The sequence below is a fragment of the Amphiura filiformis genome, chromosome 2, assembly GCF_039555335.1.
Source record: "Amphiura filiformis chromosome 2, Afil_fr2py, whole genome shotgun sequence".
NCBI lineage: Eukaryota > Metazoa > Echinodermata > Ophiuroidea > Amphilepidida > Amphiuridae > Amphiura > Amphiura filiformis.
The window spans coordinates 70,217,983-70,239,750 of NC_092629.1; the positions used below are offsets into that span (position 1 = coordinate 70,217,983).

Here is a 21,768-nt window from a genome sequence, read left to right on the forward strand (position 1 = left end):
GTATGTACATTGGGTTCAGTGTGTACATAGGCTATTTACTTTTCAAATCTTGTGACAAATTGTGCTTGATGATGCTTGTATAAGAAGGTATTATAGACAAATTATTAGAATGCATGTGCACCAGTGGAAATGGCCCAGGTTGAATAAAATAAATAAACATATGAATGAATATTTTATTCCCTGGATTATTTTTGTTGGGACAAAATAATGATATAGTTTGACGCTTTGAAATACAGTTATGTTAATCATAATAAAGTTACAAAGTTAAAAAATAATATCGAAATATTGTAAAATCAAAGTTTTTCCCTCGTAAGTTGTATCAAAACAACATATTGAGGAAATTGATATGACAGATTTTTAAACTTTGATATGGAAAGATACCCCAGCCCTGTTGTCTCACCAGAGAGGATGAGCAGAAGTCTTTCTATCTGATGATAAAAAAAACTCTAGGTATGAGCACAAAAATGTTTTAAGTAACTATTATCTACAAAAGTTTTATAACAATGTTTTATATAAAATGTTAACATAAAACGTCTTCTGTTATGATGTGAAGGGTTAATATAAAAACATGGAAAATCTGTTCCAACTGACCAGCAGAGAATAAAGGATAAACAATAGATCAGATTAAAATCAGGAAAATATGACACAACCTCCAATGGGGAATAACAAACGTATAAACGTATAAAGTGAATTCTTTTAACTTTGTTTATACGTTTTGTGTTATTCCCCCATTGGAAATCGATGTTGTGTCATATTTTCCCTGTTTTTAATTGTGAAGACTTACTCATTCTTTCATTTCTCTTGATAATTTTTTATTTGCCCGCCCTATTCCTTTTAAAGGAATTTTTATTGACATTGGGGGATGGAGTTGGAAAACAATTCTTGAAGCATAGTCAACCCAGCACCTTTTGGCGACAGAATAAGTTTATGGTACAATTGCGAAATTGTTGCTATTTTGAAGCTAAACTGATGAAATATTGTGTAAAAGTAGAATAAATGCGCGCGAAGCGTGAACAAATTTGCACTTTTGGGGGCTAAAATGGGCAAATAATGAGGTTAATTTGGTCAGAAACCCATTATCAGGCGTCAACATTTGGGGGATGATTGTATGGACCATCCCCTGGCAAAATATTGGGGGATAAACCGGGGGGCACTCCAACTTTGGAGGTGACGCGTATGTAGGGCTGTTAAGACCCCCTTTTTCAGCATCGCTGTCACCCAAAGACCCCATATTTTTTACGAACACATGCTCGCTCCGCGCTCTGTCACCCGAAGACCCCATATTTTTCCATTTGATCTGTCACCCAAAGACCCTTACAAGTTCAATTTGAACAGCAACTTTCATTTATCACTGATTTTGTCACTTATTTTGAAAAAATAAAGAAATTTGAAGCCATTTAGAACTAGAAATTCGATTTTCGAGGTTTTTGTGGCGCTGTTTTGTTTCTCATCCAAAGATTCCATTTAAAAAAAAGGTCGTGTTCTCACCCAATGACCCCATATTTTTTACATTTTGCTCTCACCGAATGCCAAAAATCATGCTCTCACCCAATGACCCCATATTTTTTACATGTTGCTCTCACCGAATGCCCCTTAGTGCGAAAGCTCCAGCCCTACACCTATATCCATTTCAAATTGAAGTGCCCCCGCCCCCGGGGGATAAATCCCACCATCCCCCCGGATCTACGCCTATGCTAAAATGTAACTTTAACTCCAACCATGCCAACAGTAACTCATAACATAGACCTTCTAGGATCTGTGCTCATAAAATACATTTACCCTAACTACAAGACCTAGTGAACCCGGTACTGAACTGGAGAAATATAAAACAACGTTGTATATATACATGTACATCTCTATTTTGCACCCATGCTCCACAAATCTTGCAATGCTTCCAATGAATTTATATATCTAGCAGCCTTCAGGGCGTCCAGAATGGCTTGTCTCGTAGCTTTGCTTCCGCTGCTTTCCTGCCATCTTCGTAACACCGTCTTGGCTCTCTGATCTGGATCTGTGGTGTTGGCTTTCTGGTGGGCCTTCTCTACTTCTCGGTACGATATATCTAGTTTTTCGTAAAGATTGGTCAATTCGTCTGGTGAAAGTTGATCTATTACGTCCGATATGTGGGAGGGTTTCAGATCTAGAAGAAAAGTAAATCAGAATACACTTGACTATTCCATATCCATTTTGCTTCCCCCATCACCAAGAATTTGAAATCTGGGGTCCATTTCAATAAATAAACTTATAACCTTTCGTAACTCAAGTAACCAGTAACTCTTCGTAAAATTACGAATACCCAATTGTATACATTACGAAGGGTCCTCCGTGTAGTAATTCCCTATTACTTAAGAAGGATACCTTTCAAGACTTCCAAGCTTCGTAAAGTTTTTGTGAAATTGGACCCCTGGATGTAACAAAAAATTGGAAATCCACTCAATACCAGCATGGAAATTATGGAAATCCCGGAATCCAGGAAACAATAATGTTGTTCCATACGTGGGGGCCCAGTTGGGGGATTGAGGAATGGTACAAATATTACCAACATTTGTGGCATGAAATTCCTATAACAGAAATAGGCATAGAGGAATCATTCAATTACTACCCATTCCAGAAAAATACAGCACTATTTTTTGGGGGATTGAAAATATATTATCAAGTTCTTCCAAATGAAACATAGCTCAATCCTAATTATTCATTTAGTCCTAACTTGAGATAAAAGAAAAATTTCACTATTTTACTAATTTCTTGAAAAAAGAGCCCAAAACATTTTCGGCATGTTTTCTCAGTGACAATCGAGTCACAAAAATCACATAAGCATTAAAATCTTGAGTATATGGCCGAAATTTTGCTGTAATTCTTTTTTATGACATTTTTCAGTAGGTATCCACGCAAAAAAGCCTATTTCCAAAATTTCAGTTGATTCCGATTTTGCGTTTGTGAAATATGACGATATTTTTGCTAAACGAATTAATCTGCAAGAAATATTTTGGTACATAAACATTATGTAGCCAGAGGTTTCCAGTGGTATATCAACTTTTTAGAGAAAAGTGGGAGGGGGGGGATGAGGCTGTGGATCACGAAATGCCCTTTTAGATTAAATGGTTGGTTATAAGAATGAAACATGTCTTTTCCAAAATATTTAGAATGCATAAACTGAAATTAGTCTTGGTACAAGTCTTTGGGCTTGATTGTCACTTCATACGAAAAACACCCTAAAAATGCATGTTTTTTGCCCTTATTTCCATAAAATGGGTAAATATTAAAATTTGACTTTTATTGCTAGTTAGGACTATCTAAAGGATTAGGATTTAGCTATATATGTTTTATTTGGCAAAACAGGATAATATTTTTTTTATTCAAAAAAATTAGTTCTGTATTAAGGAGTAGTAATCAGACAGAGCAATGTGGAAATCTAATAATCAGTCTCTGTTGAGTAAAATCCGATTTCGCCAAAACAACAGAAAAAAAACCCTGGAAATTCGGTCCCCATAAAGCATCCAGATTTCCAAAATCCTTTTTAAAAGTGGAACAAAACAAAATGTACATTTCACGAGAAGGTACCAAAAGCCCCCTAAAAATAATATGAATGCAATTAAATTAGAATAGTAAAATCGTTTTCAGTGTAGACCCGGGAACTGGAAAGTGCACATTAAAGTATTACGAGGACGAGTGTTAAATGATAATAGCATATGCGCTGTGTTTTTATTTGCAATACCGACCGGGAGATAGGGGCAGGGCCGGATTTACCATTGAGCCAGATGGGCCCGGGCCCAGGGCCCCCTGACATTTGGGGGTCACCAAAATTACCCTGTGCACGTTCCTTTTTAGCCCCAAAACACCATGTTTTGGACTAAAATATGGTAAGATTGCAAAGATTTTGCGCGCTTCGCGCGCATTAGCCATTTACATGACAGAATTCACCTTCATCTTGGGCTAAAATAATCTAAAATTGAAAATTTTTGCGCACAAACGTCGTGTAAAAATATGCTCGTCACTCAACTTCTGACCTGGCCCAGGGCCCCAAGAAAGTAAATCCGGCCCTGGATAGGGGAGGGGGTAAAGTTACTCCGCTGGCTCAAAATATCGGGAAACGATTGACCAAAATGTGTCATGTGCATCTTCCTTTGGCTTGTATTGTTTTGGGCCATCATTATTTTCATTTCTGTCCTTTTACATAATTTTGGTATAACATGCCATCAGGCCGATCTGTCAATTTTGCTCAGACATTTTGCCAATGTATGGGAGGCTGACATTTTGTGTATTTTTAAATCGGCCTGCTCCCAAACAAAAATAAAACAAAGATTTTCCCATGAATTAAAGCCATATTATAACATTTTCATACAAAATAGATTAGCATTTCTTTGCCATAAAATGTTAGTTTTTACTGTCAGAAATATCCCCTTTTATTTTTGAGCCGACCAACTACGGCAAAGCAAAGAAAATTGGGATTTACTACCAGCGCATATGTCGCCAATACGTACCACTCCTTCGGTCATGTTATGGTACGACCCATGTGTAGATCACCGTCCCGCACGCGTGTACGTACTGTGTGTTATGAACATCGTGTATATGCGTTCGATTGATAATTCCATCGTAATAATAAAACGCCGGTTCCATCATTTTATTCAAAACTACAGCACCTAGAGTCTTGATTTTTGCAGGGTATATTGGTTTAATAAAGTACAATATAATCGTGTAAAAAATGAATTTAAAAAAAATCAGTGAGGGCGTCCTCCTCAGCAAATGTTATAATATGGCACGGTCATATCAGCAAAAAAATGCGTTTTTACTTAACAGATACATGCAAGGGGTCTCTATACAATTTCGGTCATATTTTAATTTTGTTATTCTTTGCCAAAAATTATGCAATAGGCCTAGAACTAATATTTATTTAGCAATATCTTTCAGGCAGGTGTTCTGGCCTTTTAAAGCCAAAATAACGCGGTAAAATTAAAATAAACACACTTACTGTCTTGGCCGCTTAACCGTGGTGTTAAAATGTTTTAACACGTTAATAGTTAAAATTACTCTGTTGCGCACAATGAAAAATCAGGTTATTTACAAAAAAATGACCAAATTCATTCTGAAAGATCGTGCATTATGACTTTAAATGCTATAGCTAGCTGTTGGTCAAATCATGTGGATTTTAAAATACCAAATCAAGTTTTACATACCAGAGACCTGTTTGGCTGCCTTCCTGTCTTTTGCTTCACCTGAAAGAGAGAGAGAGACAGATATAGTGTGTGTGAGAGCAGTGGCATAGATTCCTTTTTGACAGGAGGGGGTTGGAAAAACTTTCTTATAATCTGGTGAATCCAGCACCTTTGGGCAACAGAATAAGTTTATGATACAAACGGCTATAGCGCGCGAAAAATGTGCCATATTGAAGCTAAAATGGTGAAATATTGGCCAAAAGTGGAACAAAGAGTGCAAAACTTGCTAAAATGGCCAAATATTAAGTTAATTTGGTAAGAAACGCACATGCCGGCGTCATCAATGGGGGGGGGGGGTAGACCATTCCCCCTTACCATCGATATTTACGCCAATGTGTGTAAAAAAATCATTTTATTCAGTACACAAACTTAATTAAGACCGAAAAGCACACAGTGATTTGAACTGATTTACAGGGTGTCCCAAAAAAAAGAGGCCCCTCATTGCGCCCTCTTTTTCTCCTATTTCTGAAAAGTTGATTAAATATATTTTGGTATGTAAAGAAACCTTTAATCGTTAGCTTTAATAAACCAAAACAGTTATTTCAATCGGCTGACAACTTTTGAAGACTCTGTCCACGGATAGCAAACAGAGTGGTTGGAATGGCTCATGCTGTGGAGTGGCCTGCACGATCACCAGACCTCACACCACTTGATTTTTTTCTTTGTGGCAAAATCCAAGATCTTCGCAAACGTATTACTGAATGCATTCGCAAGTATCCGGCGCACAAGGATGGTACGCAACGCAATTGATGCAATGAGGACCAGGGCTGAAACCTGTATTCGCCAAGGAGGCAACCAGGTAGAGGGCAGAGCAGCACAGTAAACTCACTTCAGAAGAATTGAAGACAAACCAAACAGCCTTTTAGGGCTACCTTTTATCCTAAAAAGAGAAATGACTTATGTTGTAAATATTTAAAAAAAAGAAATCAAGAAACAACAAAGTAAGAAAGTAAGAAACATAATAAAACAAAAAGGCATAAATAACCAAGAAAAAATAAGTAATTGCAAGTAAAGCAAAAGAAGTCCGTTTCGGCATCCATTTTACCCACAAATTAATGACACTATTAACAAAATCCATTGCCCATAAACCCACCGATAAAGCCCATTCCATAAATAAAGTTATTTTATAAAGTTATCATTGAGGAATGTTTGATATACATGCATGGTATGTGTACTCCTTTCAATCTTTGAAGTAGCCAAACCTTCTCCGTGGACAGAGTGAAAAACGGGTACATTTCTTTAAAAGGGTATATCTTCAAAAGTTGTGAGCCGATTGATATAATTGTTTTGGGTTATTAAAGCTAACGACTCAAGGTTTCTTCACATACCAAAATATATTTGATCAACTTTTCAAAAATAGGAGAAAAAGAGGGCGCAATGAGGGGCCTCTTTTTTGGGACACCCTGTAGGACCTGATTAAAACATTAAACACATTAAAAATAACAATTCTTAAAACCTAGTGCACATATAGTGTGAGTTACCGGGATAAACACCATGTTACCATCATGGAATAAACACAAACAATTAATGCTCTGCATGCTAGCCATATATCAACATTATATATAAGTCCAAGTTCAAAATTTTGGCTATGTTTGTATCATCTTAATCCATTTTAATGCTGATTCCAAATATGAAAAACATACAATGTACAATCCATTCATGAAAATGTACAATTTTTCAAAATTTGACCCGTTTATACGGGAGGTTCAGATTTTTTGGCCAAATTTAACACACCTTCGTGAAAAAGAAAATTAAAAAAAAATGAAATTGGGTATTTTGTTGAAACATTTCAATTATTTTTAATTAATTACCGAAAATTAAAGGGGTCAGAGCTCCCAAAATGAGACCCACACCGGGGACTCACATCACATCTCTGTATGATCATATATATATTCATGAGTGCCCCCACGGACGTGGTGGATCAGCGGTCAGGGTGTTATGATTGTGCTACATGTATTGATAAAGTTATTTTGTGAGCGGATCCAAAGTCGGGAAAGTCAACCTTGATGTCAACCTTGTTATACATGACTTGCACCGCCGTCAGCTGCAACCAGCCTATCTGATTCTGCATGATGCACACAGCGAAACAGTGCTTTAAAATCCCCGGTTTTAATGATTTTTGAATCCTCTGGAAAAACGCGCTACTTTATTTTATTTATTTATTTATTTGTTTTATCTCATTTTCCGATTCCCCGACGACTCACCTGCCTTTACATACCCATGCCTCATTTCAATGTTTTTGATCTGCGCATAAAGATCCTTCCTCTCTTTAGCCACCAAGGTTTCCATAAATATGTCATAAGATTCAACCGGTTTCTTCATCAATATACTCAGCATTTGTTCAGCCTTGTCATCAGGGGTGATTTTGGCCCGAATGTAACTCACATCATTATCCGTGAGTGCACCTTTGGTTTTCATGGTTCGAAGTAAGATTTCCGGGTCCAAATTGTCACAGATGATATCGGTAGCTTCTGTTAAGATTTTCTTGACGATTGCAAGATTGTCGCTCGCGCTCGCCATGTCTGTAGCAAAAAAAAATGTGATAGATAAAGTAACTTGCTATTTTACACAGGCCCGGCCCAACCTTAACTTTTAACAACAGTCCCTATATATATAGGCCTATTCCCTTTTCCTTTGCCTTCCCCCTTTTTTTTCAAGTTGTTGGGATCTTTTTTTGTCATACCTTATTTATATAGGCCTATGAATCTCTTTGTTTTGTTGTATTTTGTATAAATATCAAAACCCACCTAATTTGCAGATAATCGTCTAGGGAAAAGCGCTAAAAAAGTCCCAGTAAAACCGGAACAAAATATGCTCGTCTCGACCCCCCTAAATTTTAATGCTTCCGCCAGCACTGTATCCCCATGATGATTTTGTGAATTTGCGATATCTAATAACACTAGTTAACATAGTTCATATGCCTTCCTCGTGGCAGCAAAGTAAAATCATATTGTATTTTATTCCTAAAATCAAAAAATATGACGAACATTTCTTGACGGTGTATCTGGGCCCTTGAACTTCCTGAATGAATTTGGCTATTTTTTTAAAGCCTAATTACATTACATCTTTGTTATATATGTCACAACTTACACTTAATTGCAGTTGTTAATAATATTATTTCATACTTTTGGGGACAGAATAACCAGAATAAAAAGTTGACCGAAATCCTATATTATAACTTCGATATATTATATAGGTCTAACAATCCTAATGTAATTTTATATACTGAAGCAGATACCAAATGGTTGTTAAATTAAAGCCCGGTACAGATATATAAACATGTGAATCAACAAACTTGCAACTGAACTAAATGATATGTCTGTTAGTTTATAACTTATATTCTTCATCACTCGCATTATAGGATAATAAACACAATTAGTCCTTAGTTTTGTACGGAGTAAGAATTGCTGCTAATCTATTACATTATAATAAAGAAATTAAAGAGATTAAGGGTATAATCAAATGTATACACCATAATTTAGGCCCATATAAGATATATTCTTTAATCATGTTAATGTAAAAATGTACTATACCGTACCATACGCGAATTATATTACCCCGGGTATAACATGACGATACAACTTTGTATATTAGGCCCTACTGATGATTATGTTTATTTATGTTATTTATCCTGATATCATGAATTACACAACTCACCTTGTATATAAGTTGCTTTACAATTAATAATTAAACCCGGTAATCCACTAACATGATCCGATAATGTACGGTTTGTTGTTGTCTGCAATGGCGTATACATGTAGGCAAAAAAGAAAGTTTATTGTGTATAACTGCATGCTCACCGTGTCATACTCTGATGAACTTGATGAATCGAAAACCAAGTTCAAAGAATTCTTCCGTTCTGACAAAATATTTCACCCGATTAGTTTATACATTATGTGACTATTATACAAACGATATGTCCTGATACAGCGTGCACTGTAATAAAATTTAAGGTTTTGTGTACTTCCTCGGAAATTGTACGTGTTTAGTCACGTAAATAATTTTTTCATTTTACTCTAAATATTAAACCTGAAACTAAAATAAGATAATTCTTTAATTTTTCAAACACCCATATTAACCAGACTTCTCCCTAGTCTACTTGCCCACTGTGCATACCCTTGCTATTAGGCCTATGCACAAAACTCTGATTTGTATTAATTTATGTACAATTGATACATTTTCATATATCTGATCTTTTCAGTCACCGTACTCCCTCTGTTTGTTAGCTTCCCAAGATTTTTACTCGGGCTTTCAGTTCGCGAAACTGTGATAGATTCTAAAATCAGAATTGTTCAGGATTGAAGTATAATAATAATTATGTCATTAAGATAATTATGTTGTATTATATAATAAAAGCCTATACGTATGGGCCTACTTTACTTTTACTGTCACTAATTTAAATTATAAACTTTTTTATAACCACTTACTACTAGATGACTTTGATGAATAAACATAAGCATATATATAATTTTGAGTTCAACTGAATGCATTGATCATGATCAATAACCAGTACCGGTAGCATAGCCGGGGGGAGGGTCAGGGGTCAGGGGCAGAGTGCTCCTCTGACAAAAAAATTAAAGAGAAAATGAGGCGGGCAAAGGAAAAGAAAAGGGGCAAGGAGCCCCATTTCTACCAAAATTTAGCCCGATCATGGGCCAAAATAGTGTAAAATACACAATTTTTGCGAGCTACCCGCGCGCATTGTAGGCCTAAATATTTCCATCCTGATGATGGCCGAAAATAATGAAAAATACCAAATTTTTGCGCGCACATCGTCCCAATAAAGCCTTATTTTGGAAGCTCGAAGACATACAGTCTCTATGTGATGCATGATGCAACTGTAATTTTTTGTCGCCCCTGCCCCCCCTCCCCCAACGACCAAAAAAGCTGACTACGCCCCTGTTAATAACATATTTTTATATCTAAAATCGAATATGGCATAGTCTAATAGAAAGTAAGAAGGGATATGTTGACAAGTAGTTCTGGTTGTAATTTTGTATTAGGCCTATACTAGGGAGTGTTCAGAAATTCTTTGGTGGTGGGGGGGGGCAAAAGTTTTGGACCTTAAAAGAGGGGGGACCAAAAAGTTTTAGGTGGTATGAAAGGGGGGCCAAAAAAGTTTCACGCTTAAAAACCCACAATTTTTCGCGCATTGAGACCTTCTATATCACTTTTAACATGAGCAAGTTTGGGTTTTCAATGCTTTTGCAAAAAATGATGGCACTTAGTGGCACATATATTAATTAATATAACATTAAAGATAATCAGCAACATGCAACATCTGGGTTGGTCTAACAAATACTGACACTTTTTATCATATAATTTTATATCTCTTCAAACATGATTATGTACCAATCTGATCAAAATACAACTAAATCAAGAAAATATTGCAAATACATTGGATTTCTTTGCACGTAAACTGCACACTTCAGTTTACTATTTCTTATTGCAAAATTATTTTGTACACATAGGCCCTTGGGTAGATTTACCATAGGGCAGAGTGGGCACAGGCCCAGGTGCCACGGTCTTTGGGGGCCAAAACTGATAACTGTGTACATTTGTGTGACCAAATTAATCTCATATTTGACCATTTTACCTTTTTGCATAAATTAGTTCCAATTTTAACAATATTTGACCATTCAAGCTTCAATATGGCCAAATTTTTGCATTTGTACTATCATAATAGACACGGATCCAAATTATATGCTGATGTACCTATGATGAACCTCAAAATAAATCCTCTATTTCATTAATACCTGTAAAATCAGATAAACACCCTGATTTGGGACAAATCTATAAATTAAGTATAAAATGAAAATTTCCTTGTGCTTGTATTTCATGCGCAATTGCCCCACCGGGAATGTTTCAAACATTTACCTCCCTCAATGACATGTGACCCAGATACCACACCACTGGAAACAAGACTAGGGGCCTATTTAGTATAATGTTTGTTATGATAATCGAGGGGGGGGGTCAAAAAGTTTTGTCTGTCAAAAGAGGGGAGTCAAAAAAGTTTAGCGGTCCATCGAGGAGGGTCAAAAAAGTTTTCGACCGAAAAATTGGAGGAAGACCAGCCCCCCACCAAAGTATTAATGAACACTCCCCTAATCCAACAGATGTTAAAGAGTTATATAATCGAAGAGAAAGACAGAATGAGTAAAATGGAAGAAAGAATGAAGGAAAAAGTGAAAGAAAGAAAGAAAGAAAGAAAGAAATGAAAAAGAAAGGTTGTAATGAAAAGAAAGAAAGAAAAATCGAAAGAAAGGTTGAAATGAAATGAAATGAAATAAAATGAAATGAAATGAAATGAAATGAAATGAAATGAAATGAAATGAAATGAAATGAAATGAAATGAAATGAAATGAAATGAAATGAAATGAAATGAAATGAAATGAAATGAAATGAAATGAAATGAAATGAAATGAAATGAAATGAAAATGGAACGAGTGAATGAATGAACTGAATCTATTTTCACTGGCTTGACCTTTATCGAACTTTATCATTTATTTTACGGGGTCATCGTTTTGGTTTTGGCCAATCAAATCAATCCTACGGGCTGTTCTTAGTAGTAATTGATTTACTACACATGCGCAGTTTGTAATAATTAAAAGTCTGAGATATCCGAATCAAAAACAAACGCAAAGGTATCAATATGTCCCGAAAAGAACAGTATAAACACGGTGCATCTGGTACAAGTAATATACGGGAACGTTGCCGAGGTCAGGAAGTAGGTAAGTGTATGAATTGTGTGCCGCATTGGTAAGAATAGTTATATTTCAGGGCACGCGTTGTTTGTTTATTTTTGTAATGACTGCCGAATTTTGAACCATGTGCAGAGATGCAGCGATTTTTATCGACAAATGTATCCTGTATCAAGTCAATATAGTTAAAGGGGTATTTAAAGGGGTATTCGAACGGTCATTATAAAGCGTATTGATGTACTATATCACAAGACGTGGTTATAATTTATTACACTACTTAACAACCTGCATTTGTGGTAGTCACGATTTTACGTTGTCACTATTACTGTATAGGTATCCCAGGCAAACCTTAGTTAACACATTTGCTAGTCAGCGAAATTCGCCGAGACCGGGGCCCAAACACAATGCATATTTACATAGAAATTTTAATTTTTTTCGAGAATAGGTCGGTGAAGGAAACCTACATAAATATGTTTTCTATACTTCACTTGACCCAAATATATGATTTTTTATGGTGATAATAGTGATATAGTGATTTTGCTAGCAGAATCTTTTTTAATGAAAGTCAATCTTTGACAAGATGTAACTTTGTTACGGAAAGGCCTATGACAAAAATGTTTTCAGTTTTGGCTTTCTTTACTCAAGGGCTTTAATTTGATATGTAAAATGATGCAGTTTGATGGCAAATTTGAATTCACCTAGCATACCGGTACCTATATTACTTTTGCATGGACAGACATTTTTTTGCGGGCTCGCTAGGATTCTAGCGAGTAGATTTCTTGCAATATTTGGCTTATTTACCATCCAATTTATAGCCTTCAATGTATCTGTATATCGTTAGCATATCAAGCACGGTCAAAAAAAGTTTTTTGAGGTTTCTGATCATCACGATGAAACATTTTTTTAAAAACACGACTTTCTCAGTTCTCCCAGCCATTTTGTTTACTCGTTGTTATCAACGTCACCAATTAGTCTCGACCTCACTTGTGCAACGTGGCTATATCGCGAACACGACTTGATGACAGAAACTGGCTGTAAATGAGGTGGGTCATCTCGTGACTTGCATTGTTTCACCACCGATCACGCTAGTCGGACGTAGGGGGGTCGACGGCTTGGAAATTACGGTACCATTTAAGTATCAGAAATTCCAAGTTTAATTTACTTGGATAGATACATTGAATAAGATAAATTTGGAGATCAGATATATGTGAGTACCAATTTCATATAAATTGACTGGATTGCAAAAAAAATTGTTGAAATGTTTGAGCTGCGCAAAACGTTAAGTGTGTAAATCCCATTGACACACAAAATGGCATAAGCCAGTCTCCCGGCCAGTCTCAGTGTACAAACCGCGTACACGAGACTGGCAAGCGAGTCTACATTTGTGGCTGTGTGTTAACAAATACCGTATTGTCTGTAATAAACGCTCCCCTCTAATAAATGCCTCCTCTAATTTTTCAATGAAAAATTGACAAACATGCAAGCATTTCCATGCCATATCGTGCGAGTAAGCATAAAACTTGCATCAGTCATGTCAGTGACGATCGCTAAATTGCATAGACAAAACCTATTATGACTTGAACATCCATCCATTTCATTGCCTAATTATGGTAGAATTTTACTAATTTCATCAGATTCTTGCTTGATGATGCACTTACGGGTGAAATTTTGTTGCATTTACCACGAAAATGTCATTTTCCATGCGATTATGTGGATGCTATCAGTAGTACCGGTAGTATTAGTATAGTCGTAAATACCTCCTTTCTACAGGTGCACCATCGGGAAATTGGACCTGATTTTTAAGTCTTTTTCACTGAAATTTCACTTTTATCAAACGCCCCCCTTTGGGAAAAATGCAACGTCCCCAGGACATTTATTACTGATAATACGGTAATAAAATATTGCATGCATCACCTTTATTCATGAGATTATGACTGACTTTATGTTATTTCCAGGAATCAGAAAACAGAGACGAGAGAAGCTGTTAAATTCTAAACGTGTTAGATTAGAAGAAGTAGCAGAGGAACTGGAAGAAGTTGAATATACTGTTGAGCAGGTAAGTTTAAGAGCTCTTAAGGGATGTGTTATTTGGTTTGTAGGTGCCTCCAAAAAAATTTCAGAATAAAAGTGAACCAATCACAATACCAATCAATCAACAGTGTACTTTAATAATTAATTATGTAAATTCTATGCAAATTAGCTCATGAATAATTAATGAGCTCATAGCCAGATATGATGAAAAACATATTTTGATTTACATTTTTGAAGTGTATGAGTACATCAATGTGGCATTTTCATGCAGTTTTAAATGCACTGCCATGTTTCTATATATACACCAAAAAGAAATCTGAGTTAATTTGGACGATATTTAAAAAGTTTATGGATATTTTGGGGCTATTTTTAGGGCAAAATTTGGCCTAAAAATTGTTAAAATAGGCAAGTTTCAAACATTTTAAACCATTTTATGATGTGTATGGTAGTTATATTAGGAAATATTGTTGATAGAGAAGTGATAAATTATCAAAAATGTTCAAAAGATAAGACCTTATTTATGAAAATATTTTTTTACATGCATATTAAGCCATTTTGTGCCATATGGCACGAAATTGATGAGGGGTAATAGAATAGGGTTAAATTTGCGGTTGTTGGCAACTTATATAATAAAATACATAAGAAATTTCTTTATTTCAACATATTCGCAGGTTATTATTTTCGTGGTTACATACTAATCTGCGAAATTCACAAAAATAAAACCACTGCAAAAATGTCAGTGTATACAGTATTATAATAATAAAGCAAATTCATTAATCCACTGTGCAGCTCTAACGCAATAACTGATCAAACTTGAAACTTGTATAGTTTTGTGTCATGTTATTTGCATATTTATGAATATATTGGATGATTAAGGGGTACTACACCCCTGCCCAATTTTATTGCCTATTTTTGCATTTTTCTCAAAAAATTATAGCGCATTGGTGACAAGTAAGATATGTATATTATAGGGGCAAGGACTACAACTACTGTACTGGAAATTTTATTTCAGCACAGACAACAGTTGTGGAGTTACAGTCAAAAATGAGGAAAACCAATATTTGATCAATAAGTCAATAACTACTTGCCTTGAGTTGCTGAATTTTCAGTGCAGTAGTTGTAGTCCTTGCCCCTATAATATACATATCTTACTTGTCACCAATGCACTATAATTTTTGAGAAAAATGCAAAAATAGGCACAAAATTGGCCAGGGGTGTAGTACCCCCTTAAATAAGGTCATGACTTTCATAGGGGTGTATGGATTTCAAATAGTAGAGCCCCTTTTGGTTATAAAGTAAGTTTTCTTCATGACCTCTATGTGGGCCCATAGATTGTCAGCCATCTTGAAGAAGGGTGATGTGGGAAGGATGCAACTCCAATCCCTAACACTTATTCATCTGGCCAGTTTACCCATGCATGCCATCAAGATTGAAATTCACCATGGTGACCATCAGATTGAAACAGGTGGCCACTACCCACCCTTGCTCTGTTATCATGACCATATGATATGACAACAATTATAATTTGATATTAAATAGGCCTACTTTCAGTCTTATGACTTTTACATATAGAGTCCACAACTTATAGGTTCCCCCTAATGCTTTTTTAAATAAGTCAAAAAACATTTTATGAAATGTAAAAATATATATAGCCTTGTTTGTATTACACATGTGGACCAATTTATAGCGTCACACATCATTGCGCTCAGTCACAGTGGTTAATTGTGTAAGAAAAGAGGCTGTTTTAAAAGTTGCACCTGAGTTCATAGCAGTCAGGTTTTCTTTAATAAACACATGAGTAGACCTGGCCTACATGTACTGTATTGTTTGAGGGTTGACTCCTATGGACTCGGATGCAACTTTTAAGACTGTTTAAAATAGTCTCTTTTTGATGACGTGTGACACTATGATTTGGTCCATATGTGTAAAACAAATAAGGCCACCCAAATCCTTTTACAGGTTTGCATTTCGTCAGATATTTTTCGATTTATTTTGGAAAGTATTTAGGGGGGAATTTATAAGTTTTGTGGACCCTATACATGTATATTTACTTATTTTTATGATGTAAAATTTCTAGGTGAAACAAACCAGCAAAGCTCTGCAGGTTCATAGCAATGATAGGTTGTCACTCTTGAAGACATTGAAGAAGATGTTTGCCCAGGGCAGTGGATTGGTAGAGGCATTCTTAAGGTAAGTGGCTTATTGGTAGCTGGAGCCGGGGTTGAGTGTAGAGAAATGCAGCTCGGTAGAGGTTTTGTTAAGGTAACTGACCTATTGGGCTATTCCATTTAAAATCCACACTACAATGTACACCTGTGGAAATATCTTCCACAGGTGGATTATGAATTTCAAATGGAATGAACTGTTCCATTTGAATTTCATACACCCTCTGAGAAAGATTCAACCTGATTCAACCTGAATCTTCCACTAAGAGAGGGAGAGTTTCAAATGGTGCTGCTAATTCATACTTTGAACTGTGAAAGGAACCAGGTAATTTTTAAACCAAGTTAGACCTGCTATTATGCTTTGATGTTGTCTATCAGCACTGGCGGCACCAGGAACTTTTGGGGGGCATGGGGGGGTAAAAAGAGTTCTGACTGCCCCCCACCCGGCACCGCCGCTGCATATCACTTACCTTGTAAAATGACTTTGTTAAATGATTAGAGCACTATTTTAGTCCAATTAGATAAAGTGCTTGATTGTGTTTCCCATTTCTGGTATTTTTTAGCGTGGACAACTCCCTACGATGTCTGGTAGGCCTGCTAAGTGGAACAGACCCAGCATTACAGCTAGAAGCAGCATGGTGTGTGACCAACCTATCAGCCAGTATACATGAACATTGTTTGTTAGCCCTTAAACATGCTGCGCCTTATCTCATCACTTATCTGAGTGGCCAAAATGCTGTATTACAGGTAAAAAAAAAACATGTCTTTGTATCAGGGTACGGAATAAGAATTCCAAATTTCTTACTTGTCTGTCTTTCCTAGCACCAAAAAGCACTGTCAGTGTTTAGGGTTAAAGAACCTTATGACTAGGGCTCAACCGATTATCGGATCGGATATCATATCGACCCAATATTTGCTATATCGGATCGGATATCGGTGAAAAATAAATTTTTAAAAAATTTCAAAGTTTTCTGCGACTTTAGAGAACCACCGGACGTATTCTGAAGTGCTAGGATCATTCACAGGTATATCGGCCAATATTATAAAATCGATATTGGATATCGGATCGGTAGACAAATGCCATATCGCTTGAGCCCTAGCCTTTCTCATGACTTTGATTTGTAGCTTCCATGCAAATATTTTTATCCTATTACTATAGGACCAGTGTTGCTGGGCTCTTGGCAACATCGCCGGGGATGGACCGGAATGCAGGGATACATTACTTACCCAAGGAGCACTGCAACCTATGGTTAATCTATTGGAGGTAAGTTTGCAGGGGTGTGTGTCAGGGTGTTTTGGTGTCTGTCGGGCTGTCTGTCTGTCTGTTTTTGTTATGGAAACTTTGCCAGGGATAGACCTGATTGGAGTACTACAAAGACAACTGTAACCAATGGTCAACCTGTTGAATTGGATGGAGGTAAGTTTGTATGTTTGTTTATCTGTTTGTCTGTCAGTTTATCTTTCTATCTAGCTCAGGGGTCGACATTTACATGTTCATTACGGCCTGTGGGGTAAAATTGGGAAAACCTGTGAATTTTGTGCGGCCCGCGACACCCTTGGAGAAAACAAGTGAAATTACTTTAATTTGAAAGTGCTGGATCTTAAGTAGTGTTTGAATTGCTTTGAGCAGGTCTTCAGAGTGAAATCACTGAAAAAATGTGCTTAACCAATAACCATGCTGACATTGATAGTTCCAAGTTTCTTAATATGACGAACCAATACCCTAAGCCAATGGACAAAGTTACACTCATTTTAAAAAGACAAAATATACTGCACCCAGAAAGTATCCTTACACTTGGAAAAAAACTGGGAAAAAGTTCCTACTTTTAAAACTAAACCATATTTGGGTAACTTTGTTTTTTTTATAGACGCATCATCTAAACTTGCGTATTTTGACACCCCATTGAATCCAATGTGACCTCCAGAAGTAAAGTTACAAGCATTTGATTGGACAAAGGTCCAGTTTTTAAAGTGACAAACTGGCCTATACAAGGCGAAAAGATTCCAACAAGCGCAACAAAGAGACAACACAGTTTCTTCAGTCACGCTTTATTTAAAGCAGTAAGTTTTTATTTGATTTTTTCTTCTCTGTACTTTTCACAACTTTTATTTGATTTTTCAGTTCTTTTGTTTCAATTTTCTGTAGTTCCTTTTCTTTAAGTTATTTTGATCCCATCAATATCTTGTGTGGCCACCGTTATTGTCCATAATGGCTGTAAATTGTCGTTGCATGCTCCCGAACAGGCGTATATAGGTCAGTTGTTCACCCTTCTAGAATCTGTGGTTTGTCACTTTTAAAACTGGATCTTCGTCCAATCAAATGCTTGTAACTTTACTTCTGGGGTCACATTGGAATCAATGGGGTGTTATAATATGCAGGATCAGGTTGTACATCTATTAAAAAAATGAATGTACCCAAATCAACCCAGAGTTGGAGAATATTTCAATAGGCCAATTCAAATCAAAAGTTTACCAAGCTCCTGTTTGAAAAGTTTATCCTTGAGTATATTGTAATTTTCATTCAATTTCATTATTATCACATAACTTTTTTGTTGTATTTCTAGTAACTTGATACCTTGTGTACATCTTGTGTAAATTTTAATTATGTCTGTATATATCATAATGTACTTTGTATGAGGGCCTGCTTGGAAAGCAGTGCTTGTCACTGAAGCTGTTTTACCCTCAATAAAGAAAGATTTCTATCTATCTATATGGTGTAGTTTTAAAATTGGGAACTTTTTTCCAAGTGTAAGGATACTTTGTGGGCGCAGTATATATTTAATGCACAATCAAAATAAATTTGATCTATTATTTAAAAGCAAATCATGATTGAAATCAATATTTCAGCTGAATATTGAAAAATGAAATATCCAATTTGATTTCATACCAAACTTTCCCAGGCAGTGTTGGAATTGCAACTGCACACATGCAATGCTGCCCTCTATAGTTACTACTCATTGCTGTTAGATAAGAAAATTCGTTGCCTGCATGATAACTTTGGTTGGATGTTGTAATGGCGCCCTCATGCACTGGTTGCATGGATATTGCTGGGAACCAAAACCAGGTCATTTTCCACCTTGATATGTAATTGACACAAAAATTAGTGTTTGGTATTTTATAGTTTATGCGCAGGGATTAGTTAGTTTATTGGTAATAATCTTAGGCATGTTTTAACATGTCTTCTCTAATACTGTGTATAGATTGATTGGGAAGTGGAAAATTGTTGGACATAAAGTGAAAAACAAACAAATATAATAACAAAACACATGATGTGTTACTGTTGAAAGGAAAAATAATCATTAATAGTTTAAAGGAGGATAGTGTGGCCTAATCTCAAAACTTCCTCATCAAAATGGCATAAGTTACATAGCTATCTGTGGTCTGAATATTCAAAGCTGACCCTAAGAATATATATCCAATTTGATGTAGAAGAGACATACAATGCACTATTCTTATGGAATTTGAAATTACTTTCCTGTTCAAAGTAAAGCTAATTTTGCCTAAATTCTGTAAAATTTTCAAACTTTGTGCTAAAAACATGAAAAAATTAAAACTTCTGGCTGAACCACTAGCAGCCTATGTTATAAAATGTATGACAATGACAAATGTACCAAATTTGATGATTTTCACAATCGTCCAGATGAGCAAATCAGTATCACTGAATGGGCCTTTAAATACTTCCTGTTTCTAATCAAAATTGAGTCCTACTTAGCCTAAAATGAGTCCTGGTTCCAACTATTTTCCCCAAATTTGAGTCCTGGTAGAAAAGTTGTTTTTTTTCACTCTCGGACATGGATGAGAAGAATCACACAGGTCAGTCCTGTTTGAACCTGTTAAATTTGAAGAGTAACCCTAAGTATTAGATTTGGAGGCTTGTTCATCATAGCCTACGGTCATATTTGTTGCTACACTAATCCCATGCAATATATTTTTTAGATACACAAAGTGTTAAGTTAATCAAGTAGCCATTCTTGCGTGTATATATGGAAAGTTCAAATGCAAAAATCAATAAGCACCATAGCTGTCCTGTGTTGTTTTTATTAATATTAATATTTTAATATGAAGATTGAAGAAATATTATAAGAAAATATTTCCCAAAGAAAAGGATGAATAGTTTATTCATCATAATGGAATATACATTAAATTTGATTTTCTTTGCCCCCCACCTCCATCAGGAACAAAATTTACAACTTTTTATAATTTGAACTCACACACATGAAAGTGTTTTTGCTATTGATTTTTTCAAATGCAGAATAATGATGTAATGATATTATGTTATCAAAATATTAGGCTATTTATTTGTATGTCTCCACAAAGCTATTGAAAATGTTGAAAGGTTAAAATGGATGATAATGGTCCAGGGGGCTGTGCCCCAGAAGCCCTTGGATTTTAGCCTTTTTATATGGCTTAGGACGGCTCTACTTGGATTTGGACATGAGATCTTGATTAATCAAGGCTCAAAAACATCTTTTTCCCCTTACTAACTGCTGTGTGCTGCTTGGAATGCGGCACCCAATTTCATCCATGGTGTTGTCTTTTTAAAGATGTTTCTTGTTTATAAATATTTTTGTTTGTTTTATTTTGTTATGCCTTTGTTTCATATAGAATATTGAAATGTTGATATCTCAAATATTTGATTGATTCCTATTAATGGACAGTGAAATTAACAAGAGGAGCCTCTTCTATAAATCTTTGGTCAAGCATAAAATATTGAACTATTCCTGTTGAAATCCATACATCCCCTATGGAAGACATGACCTTAATCTTCCACACAGCGTGTGAATTTTAAATGGGTTTACCTGAATGGATGACTCCATTTGACATCTACACTCCCTGTGTGCCAGATTAAGGTCATGTCTTCCATAGGGGGTGTATGGATTTCAACTGGAATAGCTTACTTCATAAGATTAACCTGATTTCAAACCTAGGAGCAGTAATTAGTATAAGCTTAAAAAGGATTAGTTTAATATGAAGCAACCGATGACATACATGTACAGGTTGCAGGTAGCAGTACAGTAATACCCTAACTTACTGGAGGCCTTTTGGCAGAGGAGGAGGCAAGAAGGAAGGAAGAAGGTGAAGAGGAAAGTTTTTTCTCAGGTGCAGTTTTGAACCTAGACCCCAGGTGCTCACACAAATAGTGCTCACAGTAGCTTAGCCAGCCAAGCTTTCCCTGACCATATGTGATGCAGCACAACAAAAATAGGGACTTTGCGGCAAATTGCTTTTCAAGGTATAGATTAAAATAGATAGAAAACAATAAGGAAAATAATAAAAAATTCAGGATGCTTTTTTACTTACAATATATGAATGCCTTGATTAATTTTATCAAACGAGGTGTCATTTTAAAGCTTACAAAATGTTTTCAAAGCAGAAATACTGAACTGAAATTGACTTCACCTGCAAAGTCCTCCCTTTTGATGTGCTGTATCACAAAATGTGATTTTGCATAATGATGCAATCATATCATGTGGGATACTTAGGGATGTGGGATGTTAGGTTGGTATGATAAAAGGCTGTATCTTCTGTTACATCACTAGCAATTTACTTCCTTTTGGCATAGTTTAGGTTCACTTTCCTACAGTGGCGTAGCGTTAATCATACAGTATGATTGGGGGGCACCGGGTCTGATGGGTTGCACAATCTATTTTTTGGCAA

The 21,768-nt window shown here is 35.9% G+C and overlaps 2 protein-coding genes across 2 annotated transcripts in view; one reads left to right on the forward strand and one right to left on the reverse strand.

Annotated features, from left to right (window-relative positions):
- Positions 1-1,656: 1,656 nt before the first annotated feature.
- Positions 1,657-9,008, reverse strand: LOC140146568 (uncharacterized). Its single transcript, XM_072168441.1, has 4 exons — positions 8,871-9,008; positions 7,418-7,735; positions 5,175-5,213; positions 1,657-2,140 (listed from the first exon to the last, which is right to left on the reverse strand). The coding sequence occupies exons 1-4, from the start codon at positions 8,968-8,970 to the stop codon at positions 1,857-1,859; spliced, it is 741 nt and encodes a 246-aa protein (XP_072024542.1). The 5' UTR covers positions 8,971-9,008; the 3' UTR covers positions 1,657-1,856.
- A 2,836-nt stretch (positions 9,009-11,844) lies between these two features.
- The window catches only part of LOC140146567 (uncharacterized), a 385,394-nt gene continuing 375,470 nt past the window's right edge, over positions 11,845-21,768 (forward strand). The window contains exons 1-5 of the mRNA XM_072168440.1: positions 11,845-11,944; positions 13,870-13,970; positions 16,023-16,135; positions 16,674-16,857; positions 17,270-17,374. Of these exons, the coding sequence (XP_072024541.1) occupies positions 11,866-11,944; positions 13,870-13,970; positions 16,023-16,135; positions 16,674-16,857; positions 17,270-17,374 (582 nt within the window). The 5' untranslated portion in view covers positions 11,845-11,865. The remainder of the gene's footprint in view (positions 11,945-13,869; positions 13,971-16,022; positions 16,136-16,673; positions 16,858-17,269; positions 17,375-21,768) is intronic.

Coding starts and splice junctions, on each gene's coding strand:
- LOC140146568 (XM_072168441.1), bottom strand. CDS start 8,970: ATGTATACGCCATTGCAGACAACAACAAACCGTACATTATCGGATCAT. Junction 7,736..8,870: donor TAAAGCAACTTATATACAAG/GTGAGTTGTGTA, acceptor TTTTTGCTACAG/ACATGGCGAGCGCGAGCGAC. Junction 2,141..5,174: donor GGCAGCCAAACAGGTCTCTG/GTATGTAAAACT, acceptor CTTTTCTTCTAG/ATCTGAAACCCTCCCACATA.